General features: G+C 37.1%; 2 protein-coding genes across 2 annotated transcripts in view; both read right to left on the reverse strand.

Moving 5' to 3' along the window:
* The window catches only part of LOC124393520, a 243,501-nt gene that overhangs the window by 47,460 nt on the left and 183,455 nt on the right, over positions 1–12,586 (reverse strand).
* LOC124393344 (protocadherin gamma-A11-like) lies at positions 6,473–9,015 on the reverse strand. The gene has a single exon (XM_046861087.1). It carries the CDS (start codon positions 8,824–8,826, stop codon positions 6,724–6,726), a length of 2,103 nt encoding a protein of 700 aa, XP_046717043.1. The 5' UTR covers positions 8,827–9,015; the 3' UTR covers positions 6,473–6,723.

Consider the following 12,586-nt stretch of genomic DNA (forward strand, 5'->3'; position numbering starts at 1 on the left):
GTACAATTTTTGTGATAAAACAGGAGCGTTATCGTTAGCATCTAGAACAATAATGTGTATCTGCAGAGTACCAGACAAAACTAGTTCACCTCCATCCATGGCTGTTAATAATAAAGTAAGCTTTTCTTGTTTCTCTCTATCGAGAGGTTTTTGTAAAATCATTTCAAGGCTCTTATCTTCGTCTGCCTGATTTTGTGAATCTAACACAAAATGATCTGTAGGTTTAAGTGAGTAGCTCTGAAGTCCGTTGGCACCGACGTCAGCATCCATTGCTCTCTCTAACATGAATCTCGCTCCTGGTACTGCCGATTCGCTTATTTCAATCCTGATTTCCTCCGACGTGAAAAGAGGACCATTATCATTTATATCCGTGATTTCGACTGTTATTGTGTACCGTTCCATTGGGTTATCTAAAATCATCTGTAGATGTAAAGCACACGGAGTCTTTTCTGCACAAAGCGACTCACGGTCTATTTTTTCTTTAATGAGAAGCGAGCCCCTCTCTCTGTTCAGTTCGATATAATTCCGTGCTGTCCACACTATAAATGCGCGCTTTCCCAGATTTCAATCTTTTGACATCCAAACCCAAATCCTGAGCAATATTTCCAACCATCGAGCCTCTTTCCATTTCCTCCGGTATGGAGTAACTGACCTGCGCGAACGCGGAGCGAAAAGAAAGGATTGTGAAAAACAATACCGCGAGCAACATCACTAGGTGTGCCATTTTCTCAGCGGAGCACGGGTTCCTCCAGAAATGAAATCCTCATTCAGTTTTAAAATCTTTGATATCTGTACACATCCTCTGAAATTTACGTTCTGTTTTCGGAAATGCCTGATGTTGAACGCCGCCTGCTCAAATACTATTCTACAGCAAAGTCTTTCTGCTACATCTGAGCTGTGCTGTCGGTGTGTTTAATAGATAAAAACGCGCAAAATCCAAGTTTCCTTAACAAACAGCGGCCCTTTGAGTCAAAATCAAGAATTACACACCGATGTAATATGTTCCTATAATACAAATTGGAAAAATTTACCCTGACCCTAATTTTCATTATGATCAAAAAAAAAAATAAATAAATAAATAAAAAAAAATAAAAAAAAAAAATATATATATATATATATATATATATATATATATATATATATATATATATATATATATATATATATATATATATATATTTTTTTTTTATGATGCACAATAGAATGGATTTTAATAGAATTTAATAGACACTCATTGAAGAGGATTTAGTAATGGAAAACAATGTAAATACCATCTATATAAATGTGTCACCTATGCCCACTGTTCACTATGTTAATATTTCAATAAAGTATGCAAATAAAATACTTTTCTTTCCAACTCTGGGAAATCAGCATCATTCACAATATTCTTTTCTTCATTGTGTGCTGCATAGTTTTAGTAAAATTCAGCTCCATAAATAAGATACTTTCTCCTAAATGTGTAGAAAATTTGCAATCACCTTTCCTCGAGTCAGTCGTCATGCAAGCATCATAATTATACACGTGCGGCAGAGTTCCAGTAAGTCCTGTGTCTGTGTAACCGGATGGATAGTACGGAATAACTGGGAGATGGAACTGATAGAAAATGCGTGATTGTCTCCATCTGTAGATCTTTAGTGATATTATAACTACTAGCATTGTGATGAAAAGAAAAGAAACAACAGCTAATGCTAAAACTAAATAAAAGGTAAGATCATCATTATCTTGTTTGCTGTGCGTAAAGTCTGTGAATTCTGAGAGCACTTCAGGGAAAGTGTCCACTACATCTACATTGATGTTAACTACAGCTGAATGAGATGGTTCTCAATTATCTTCCACAAATACAGTTAGCTTTTTTTTCACAGTATCTTTGTCATTGATCTGGCGCACAGTTCGTATCTCTGCATTCTGCAGTTTGTAGGAGAGCCAGGCATTCTGTCCAGAGCCCACATCAACAGCTAATGACAACATGGTTGGTTTGAGCCAATTGTATTACAGGATATATACTGTATATACTGTGTATGTGTATATGCCTTCTCTGCTGGCCCAAACACCATCAAAAGCACTGACCTACATTTACAACCTAATTCTAATATTTGTTCCATGAAATTGTATTAATTTAATCCCAACAGTTTATTCTCTTCATTTTGTAGCGTTTCTCTTAGCTGCACTGCATGCAGTACATGTATGTGGACATTAGATTTTTTGTCCAACCAGATTTCAGCCTCTATGTGCTGGCATGTCAATCTAATCTGCACAGGGCCTTCAAAGTCAGTACTGCTAGCCTTTTTACCATAGTCTCTATTGGAAATCAGTCTGTTTCATTAACTAATCAGATTTCAAATTCGCCTCACAGAATAGCAGAGAATAGCGTCAGCATTTTTCCTTTCTCTGTTCTTAAAGCACAATTGTATCTTTGTATGATTTAGAGAGGAATTCCAGATCTAACAACTTGTTTAAAAAAATCAATGAATATGAGCTTAAGTCATCTTTTACTTCTCACTGCTCATCAGTGTCCATGGTATGTACAAGATAATCAACAGTGTGTGTTACACCATTTTACATGTGCACTGTTACTTACACTTTAAAAACAAAAACAAACAAAAACTCAAATATGCATACAAAAGATTCCTTGTCTCTCAAAAAACAATTGCCGTTGAAAAAACTAACCAGTACAGATTTTCTTGCATTAAAACAATATTCTTGTATAACGAGAGAGATTTTTATAGACACCGTTTATATATATATATATATATATATATATATATATATATATATATATATATATATATATATAAATTTATAATGGAAAATTTACCCTTGTGAGTTTTGTTTTTTCAGTCTTATGCAACAGATTATCAGGAGATCATAGTGTATTACAACAAACCCTTACCATTTCAGACGAAACAGGACCCTCTAGAAGAAAATTTTCCTTCATCTCACGCTGCACAGTTTCTGTGAAACTCGGGTCCATCACTAAAACACTTTGTTGTCCAAGTGTAGAATATTTGCAGTCACTCTTCCTCGAGTCAGTCGTCATACAAACATCATAATTATACACGTGTGGCAGAGTTCCAGTAACTCCTGTGTCTGTGTAACCAGGTGGATAGTATGGAATTACTGGAAGATTGGACTGATAAAAAATGCGTGATTGTCTCCACCTGTAGATCTTTATTGAAATTATAACTACTAAAGTTGTGATGAAAAGGAAAGAAACAGCAGCTAATGCTAAAACTAAATAAAAGGTGAGGTCATCATTATATTGTTTGGTGTGTGTAAAGTCTGTGAATTCTGAGAGCACTTCAGGGAAAGTGTCCGCTACAGCTACATTGATGTTAACTACAGCTGAGCGAGATGGTTGTCCATTATCCTCCACAACAACAGTGAGCTTTTGTTTTACAGCATCTTTGTCAGTGACCTGACGCACAGTTCGTATCTCTCCATTCTGCGCTCCCACTTCAAACAGCGCTCTGTCTGTGACTTTCTGGAGTTTGTAGGAGAGCCAGGCATTCTGTCCAGAGTCCACATCAACAGCCACTACTTTAGTGACCAGATATCCAACATCTGCTGAACGAGGCACAATCTCAGCCACCACAGAGCCACCAGTCTGTACTGGGTAGAGAACCTGAGGAGCATTGTCATTCTGATCTTGGATTGTTATTTTTACTGTCACATTAGTACTGAGTGGAGGAGAGCCTCCGTCTTGTGCTCTGATGCGGAAATGGAAGTTCTTTAACTGCTCATAGTCAAAAGAGCGCAAAGCATTAATGACTCCACTATCAGGACTGACTGACACATATGATGATACAGGAAGTCCATTGACAAAGCTCTCCTCTAAAATATAAGAAATCCGAGAATTCTGAATGAAGTCTGCATCGCTGGCCTTCACTGTAAATATAGAAAGACCTGGTGTGTTGTTCTCCACCACATAAGCCTCGTAGTTATTTCTCTCAAAAACTGGAGCATTGTCATTTACATCTGATATGTGTAAATTAAGAGAAGTGCTGCTGGAGAGTGAGGGAAGTCCCTCATCAGAGCAAGTCACAGTGATGTTATATGCAGCTTCTTGTTCTCTATCCAGCTCCTGATTTGTGAGCAGACTAAAGAAATTGTTTGATGAAGATATTATCGTAAATGGAATATTTTCATCAATAGTGCAGTGAATCTGTCCATTTGCACCTGAATCTGCATCATTTAGGTTGATCATTGCTACAATGGTCCCAGATGGTTGCTCCTCCGATATAGAACTGGCCATAGACAAAACAGTGATAGTCGGTTTATTATCGTTTATATCCAACACATCAATAATTACTTTACATGAGTCCGACAAACCTCCTTGATCCCTGGCTTGCACATCAAGTTCATAATGGTTTGTTTTCTCAAAGTCAACCTGTCCAATTAAGGTTATTTCGCCGTCATTTGCTTGTATAATAAATATTTCTTTCACATCCTCATCGTTGTTTGAAATATCATAAATCACCTCTCCTTCGTCGGCATCAGACGCGCTCACTTTTGCCAGTTTAGTGCCTTTTGGTGCATTTTCTAACACTGAAGCTTTATAAACTTTTTGTTTAAAGACAGGAGCGTTATCATTAACATCTAGAACAGTAATGTGTATTTGTACAGTACCAGACAAAACTGGTTCACCTCCATCCATGGCTGTTAATAATAAAGTGAGCTTTTCCTGCTTTTCTCTGTCGAGAGGTTTTTGTAAAATCATTTCAACGGTTTTGCCAGCACCCGGTTTATTGTGTGAATCTAACACAAAATGATCTGTAGGTTTAAGTGAGTAGCTCTGAAGTCCGTTAATCCCGACGTCAGCATCCATTGCTCTCTCTAACATGAATCTCGCTCCCGGTACAGCCGCCTCGCTTATTTCAAAACGAATCTCCTCCTTCTTAAAAAATGGCGCATTATCATTTATATCCGTGATTTCCACTGTTATTGTGTACCGTTCCATTGGGTTATCTACAATCATCTGTAGATGTAAAGCACATGGAGTCTTTTTTGCACAAAGAGATTCTCTGTCTATTTTTTCTTTAATGAGAAGCGAGCCCCTCTCTCTATTCAGTTCGATATATTCCGTGCTGTCCACACTATAAATGCGCGCTTTCCCAGATTTCAATCTTTTGACATCCAAACCCAAATCCTGAGCAATATTTCCAACAATCGAGCCTTTTGCCATTTCCTCCGGTATGGAGTAACTGACCTGCGCGAGCGCGGAGTGAGAAGAAAGGACGATGAAAAACAATACCGTGTACCACAGCACTGCGTCTGCCATTTTTCAGCGATTCAGAAGATCCTCCAGAAATACAATCCTTATTCCTTCTTAAAGTTTGTAATATCCGTACACTTCGGCTGAAAATCACGTTTTGTTTTTGGAAACGTCTTTTTTACAAGGCAACAATGAACACCGCGTGCGCAAATAATTTTCAACAGCAAAGATTTGATGTCTCTAATCCGAGGTTTGCTTTAGGGGTGGGAATGGGGCATAACCGCAAGACATTCAAACTTCCTTGATAAATAGCGGCCCTTTGAGACAAAACTAAGAATTGCACCGATTTATTAGGATTTTTTTACGCAATTGGGACAACCCTATTTAAAGGGAAAAAACAAACAAACAAACAAAAACAAAACTATATATATATATATATATATATATATATATATATATATATATATATATATATATATATATATATATATATCAGAATTGATGTATATGTAAAAGTTGCAACAGTTAAAATACCTTCAATTAAAAACACGTGCTTGTCGGTGTCAGTGTTAAGTGATCTGTTCTCTTTCAAACACCTCTACATTGTTGTAGAAAGTCAAAAGTGGAAAAACATAATAAATTCATTTTATTATTGAGTCGCTGTCCAGAACAAATGGTTCTGAACATATTTCACTAATAATAGTCTTCAAAAGTGCCTATAATATTACATAGACCATGCGACTATTTAGCAATAATCTCATAGATGGAGTGTATTTAGAAACAATACACAATGCCAAAAAAAACCATATCTATAACAAATTCACACATTTCATACTCCATACATTTATGTTCCATTTTATAATGATTATAAAAGTTTAACTATTTAATTTCATAAACTGGTTATTTTTTTTATTTGTAGACAGTCTGAGTTTAAACTATTAAACTAATTTGAAACAGTGTATTATTTAAATCAATTAATGAAATTCTCTAGCTGTCGTAAAGTGCTGTTCATACACACACACACACACACACACACACACACACACAGAAAGAGAGTTTTCAGTGTTTTTACATATGGAACAATCTATGCCATGATGAAATTTAAAGGATCAACAGACAAGATACTGTCAAATGTAAAATATAAAAAAAGTGTTTGGGTAAGTGCATTGTTCACTATGTTAATGTTTAACTAGAGTATCAAAACTAAAATCATCTCTTACCACTTCTGAAGAATCAGCATCATTCATAATACTATTTTCCTTCATTATGCGATGCATAGTTTCTGTGAAACTCGGCTCCAAATTTAAAACACTTTGTCTTCCGAGTGTAGAATATTTGCAGTCACTCTTCCTCGAGTCAGTCGTCATACAAACATCATAATTATACATGTGGCAGAGTTCCAGTGACTCCTGTGTCTGTGTAACCAGGTGGATAATATGGAATAACTGGGAGATTGGACTGATAAAAGATGCGTGATTGTCTCCATCTGTGGATCTTTACTGATATTATAACTAGTAAAGTTGTGATGAAAAGAAAGAAACAGCAGCTAATGCTAAAACTAAATAAAAGGTGAGGTCTTCATTATATTGTTTGGTGTGAGTAAATTCCGTGAACTCTGAGAGCACTTCAGGGAAAGTGTCCGCTACAGCTACATTGATGTTAACTACAGCTGAGCGAGATGGTTGTCCATTATCCTCCACAAATACAGTGAGTTTTTGTTTCACAGCATCTTTGTCAGTGACCTGACGCACAGTTCGTATCTCTCCATTCTGCGCTCCCACTTCAAACAGCGCTCTGTCTGTGGCTTTCTGGAGTTTGTAGGAGAGCCAGGCATTCTGTCCAGAGTCCACATCAACAGCAACCACTTTAGTGACAAGATATCCAACATCTGCTGAACGAGGCACAATCTCAGCCACCACCGAGCCACCAGTCTGTACTGGGTAGAGAACCTGAGGAGCGTTGTCATTCTGATCTTGGATTGTAATTTTTACTGTCACATTACTTCTGAGTGGAGGGGAGCCTCCGTCCTGTGCTCTGACATGGAAATGGAAATTCTTTAACTGCTCATAGTCGAAAGACCGCAATGCATTAATAATTCCACTATCAGCACTGACTGACACATATGATGATACAGGAACTCCATTGACAGAGCTCTGTTCTAAAATATAAGAAATCCTAGCATTCTGGTTGGAGTCTGCATCACTGGCCTTCACTGTGAATAAAGAGAACCCTGGTGTGTTGTTCTCCACCACATAGGCCTCGTAATTACTTTTCTCAAAAACTGGCGCATTATCATTTACATCTGATATGTGTAAATGGAGAGAAGTGCTGCTGGAGAGTGAGGGAAGTCCCTCATCAGAGCAAGTCACAGTGATGTAATATTCAAATTCACTCTCTCTATCTAACTCCTCATCTGTGAGAAGAGTAAAGAAATTATTAGATGAAGATGTAATAGTAAAGGGAATATTTTCAGAAATACCACACTGTACTTTTCCATTTTCTCCTGAATCTGGATCATTTACATTGATCATTGCAACAACAGTGCCTGCTTTTGACTCTTCCGAAATAGTGTTAGACATAGAAAGAATGTTAATAGATGGGGTATTATCGTTAATGTCCAACACATCAATAACTACCTTACACGAGTCAGATAGTCCTCCCTGATCTTTACCTTGAATTTCGAGTTGATAATTGTTCAATTTTTCAAAGTCAACCTGTCCGTTTAAAAATATGTCACCACTAGACTGATCTACAACAAACAAATCTGATAATCGATCCACAGTTTTTGAAGTGAAGTATGTTACCCTTCCATTAGTTCCTTCATCTGCATCAGAGGCGCTCACTGTTATTAATTTAGTCCCTTTAGGTGCATTTTCTGTAATTGATGCTCGGTACAATTTTTGTGTAAAGACAGGAGCGTTATCATTAACATCTAGAACAATAATGTGTATCTGCAAAGTAGCAGACAGAACCATTTCACCACCATCCATTGCTGTTAATAACAAAGTAAACGTATCCTGTGTTTCTCTGTCGAGAGGTTTTTGTAAAATCATTTCAAGGCTCTTATCTCTGTCTGCCTGATTTTGTGAATCTAACACAAAATGATCTGTAGGTTTAAGTGAGTAGCTCTGAAGACCGTTGGCACCGACGTCAGCATCCATTGCTCTCTCTAACATGAATCTCGCTCCCGGTACAGCCGCCTCGCTTACTTCAATCCTGATTTCCTCCATCGTAAAAAGAGGACCATTATCATTTATATCCGTGATTTCGACAGTTATTGCATACCGTTCCATTGGGTTATCTAAAATCATCTGTAGATGTAAAGCACACGGAGTCTTTTTTGCACAAAGAGATTCTCGGTCTATTTTTTCTTTAATGAGAAGCGAGCCCCTCTCTCTGTTCAGTTCTATGTATTCCGTGCTGTCCACACTATAAATGCGCGCTTTCCCAGATTTCAATCTTTTTACATCCAAACCCAAATCCTGAGCAATATTTCCAACCATCGAGCCTTTTGCCATTTCCTCCGGTATGGAGTAACCGACCTGCGCGAACGCGGAGCGAAAAGAAAGGACGATGAAAAACAATACCGTGTGCCACATCACCGCGTCTTTCATTTTTCAGCGATTCAAATCTTCCAGAAATATAATCCTTATTCCGTTTTAACTTCTTCGATATCCACACACCTCCTCTGAAATTTACGTTGTTTTTAGAAACGTCTTTTTAAAGAAAACGTTGAACACCGCGTGCTCATATGAGATCGTACAGCAAAGCTTTTCTATCTCTGACCTGAGGTTTGCTTTAGTGGTGGGAATGGGACATACAGTAAACGCACGACATTCAAGCTTCCTTGATAAACAGCGGCCCTTTGAGTCAAAATGGAAAATTACACACTGATTTTTATTATTTTCACGCAATTTGTAAAATCTTTTTAAACGCGAAAAAATTATTTTATTTCACTTAAAGCAAACCTGACCTAAACATTTTAGATCCATATCAGGAACCATCCCCCGAACTGAAATAAAAAGCAAGTGCTTATGGGATTTGGTTCTAATTTAACTATTTTCTTCCAGGCAACCTTTATTTGTAGAAAGTCAAAAGCGGAAATAGAGACGGAGTTCAAAATGTTGAGTTCTGTCGCTGTCCAGAACAAATGGTTCTGATAACATGTAATTAATAGCAAACAATAAAAAAAATTCTAAAATATAACATAGGCCATGCAACTATTTGGAACACTTCTCATAGATAGAGTGTATTTCCAAACAAGACACAATGCCATAAATCATGGCATCAACTTTTTTAAGGAGTTTTAAGATTCACACCATTCTTCCTTCAACGTATTTTATACTATTTCATAGATTAAAAAAATATACATTATTTTTTAATTATGCAAAGTAGAATCCTGATCACTGGAATTTAAAAGACACTCATTCAAGAGAATATAATAAAGGAAGACAATGTAAAGATCATTCATATAAAGGTGACATGGGAGCTCACTGTTTACACATCTCCTTTATCTCTTCTGCAATAGTTGCCCAATCCTCCAGCACTTCTTCACCACCAACAAGCCCCTGTCTGACCTCTACCCCTGAACTTTACTCTTCAGTCTTCCTCTTTCAGTTTTCAACATCTTATTCTTCTTTCAGTCCTTTCTCTCCTCCTCTTCTTCTTCACCTCTAAAGCCATCCTACAGACCACTATCAACACTATCCACTATAATACCACTATTTACATAAAGACCCATTATTATTCAACTAATTGTAATCGTAACGAACAATTGTATCTCTGTATGATTTAGAGTGGAGTTCTGGTTGATGACCGGTTAAAAAAACAATAAATATTAGCTGTTATTTAAACTTTTCAATAAACTTTTACTTCTCACTGCTGGTCAGTGTCCATGGTATGTAGGAGATAATCAACAATAAGTGTGCATAACACTATGTTACACGTGCATTTTTACTTACAACTCTTGCTGATTTATTAAGAAGTGGTATTACATACAACATATCATTCATATATATATATATATATATATATATATATATATATATATATATATATATATATAGAGATAATGGCGGAAACTTGCAACAGGTGCTTTTTACCCACGAATGAAATCTGGGATTTTTATCTACAAAGTAGCTGATGGAAAGGTGATACTGGAAGATGAGTGCTTGAACTTTATTGGCATTAAAATAAGAACATTATCTCTTGATGAAATTATTTTTTCAGTTTCAAACAATTTCCCATATAGGTAAATTGAGGAGTCCAAGTGCACAACCATGCTATGCTGCCTTAAAAGGATATTAATCAGATACTGTTAACGGTATGATTTCAACACTTACAAACCCTGCACTAAGCTCTGTCACATTATTCTGTAGTATGTGGAACCACTGGCGTATGTAAAGTGTGTAAAAATGTGATGATGTGGATTATTGCCCCTCCCTCCCCACCCCCACTTTTGTTTTATGATTGTTGGTTTGTTTTTGCTTGTTGTATTTCGTGATTTAATGAACCGTGTGTGTCCATAAAAATGGAACAAATAAATGAAAGAAATATTATTTAAAACAATTATTTAGAGAAAACCAAAACCTTAGATAGATATAGCGAGATCTCTTGTCTCTTCCGAGAACAAAATGCTTTGAATAAAATCTAACCAGTAAAGATTTGCTTGCATTATAGCAGTTTTTAATTAACAGTGTTTATATATAGGCATTAGACTGTTTCCAAACAGGGCATTGAGCAAAAGAAATATTTCAGTTTCAAATAACAATGGAAAATTCACCGTTGCGAGTTATGTTTTACCAGTGATTACACAATGGATAATCATTAGACTTTAGTGTATTAAAGCAAACCCTTACCATTTCGGGTGAAACAGGATCCTCTAGAAGAATATTTTCCCTCATCTCCCGCTGTATAGTTTCTGTGAAACTCGGCTCCATCACTAAAACACTTTGTCCTCCAAATGTAGAATATTTACAGTCACTCTTCCGCGAGTCAGTCGTCATGCAACCATCATATTTGTACAAGTGCGGCAGAGTTCCAGTAAGTCCTGTGTCTGCATAACCAGGTGTATAGTATGGAATTACTGGAAGATTGGACTGATAAAAAATGCGTGATTGTTTCCACCTGTAGATCTTTACTGATATTATAACTACTAGAGTTGTGATGAAGAGGAAAGAAACAGCAGCTAATGCTAAAACTAAGTAAAAGGTGAGGTCATCATTATATTGTTTGGTGTGTGTAAAGTCGGTGAATTCTGAGAGCACTTCAGGGAAAGTGTCCGCTACAGCTACATTGATGTTAACTACAGCTGAGCGAGATGGTTGTCCATTATCCTCCACAACTATAGTGAGCTTTTGTTTCACAGCATCTTTGTCAGTGACTTGACGCACAGTTCGTATCTCTCCATTCTGTGCTCCCACTTCAAACAGCGCTCTGTCTGTGGCTTTCTGAAGTTTGTAAGAGAGCCAGGCATTCTGTCCAGAGTCCACATCAACAGCCACCACTTTAGTGACAAGATATCCAACATCTGCTGAACGAGGCACAATCTCAGCCACGACAGCGCCACCAGTCTGAACTGGATAGAGAACCTGAGGAGCATTGTCATTCTGATCTTGGATTATAATTTTTACTGTCACATTACTACTGAGAGGAGGGGAGCCTCCGTCCTGTGCTCTGATGCAGAAATGAAAGTTTTTTAACTGTTCGAAGTCAAAAGAACGCACAGCATTAATGACTCCACTATCAGGACTGACTGACACATATGATGATATGGGAACTCCATTAACGGAGCTCTCTTCTAAAATATACGAAACTCGAGCATTGTGGTTGGAGTCTGTGTCGCTGGCCTTCACAGTAAATATAGAGAGACCTGGTGTGTTGTTCTCCATGACATAGGCCTCGTAATAATTTCTCTCAAAAACTGGAGCGTTATCATTTACATCTGATATGTGTAAATGGAGAGAAGTGCTGCTGGAGAGTGAGGGAAGTCCCTCATCAGAGCAAGTCACAGTAATATTATACTCAGCTTCTTGTTCTCTATCCAGCTTCTGATCTGTAAGCAGACTAAAGAAATTGTTTGACGACGATATAATAGTAAATGGAATATTTTCATTTATAATGCAGCTAATCTGTCCATTTGCACCTGAATCCGGATCATTTAGGTTGATCATTGCTACAATGGTTCCAGATGGTTGCTCCTCTAATATAGAACTGACCATTGACAAAACAGTGATAGTCGGTTTATTATCGTTTAGATCCAACACATCAATAATTACCTTACACGAGTCTGACAAACCTCCTTGATCCATGGCTTGCACATCAACTTCATAATGGTTTGTTTTCTCAAAGTCAACCTGTCCAATTAACGTTAAT

Source organism: Silurus meridionalis, chromosome 11, assembly GCF_014805685.1.
Source record: "Silurus meridionalis isolate SWU-2019-XX chromosome 11, ASM1480568v1, whole genome shotgun sequence".
Taxonomy (NCBI): domain Eukaryota; kingdom Metazoa; phylum Chordata; class Actinopteri; order Siluriformes; family Siluridae; genus Silurus; species Silurus meridionalis.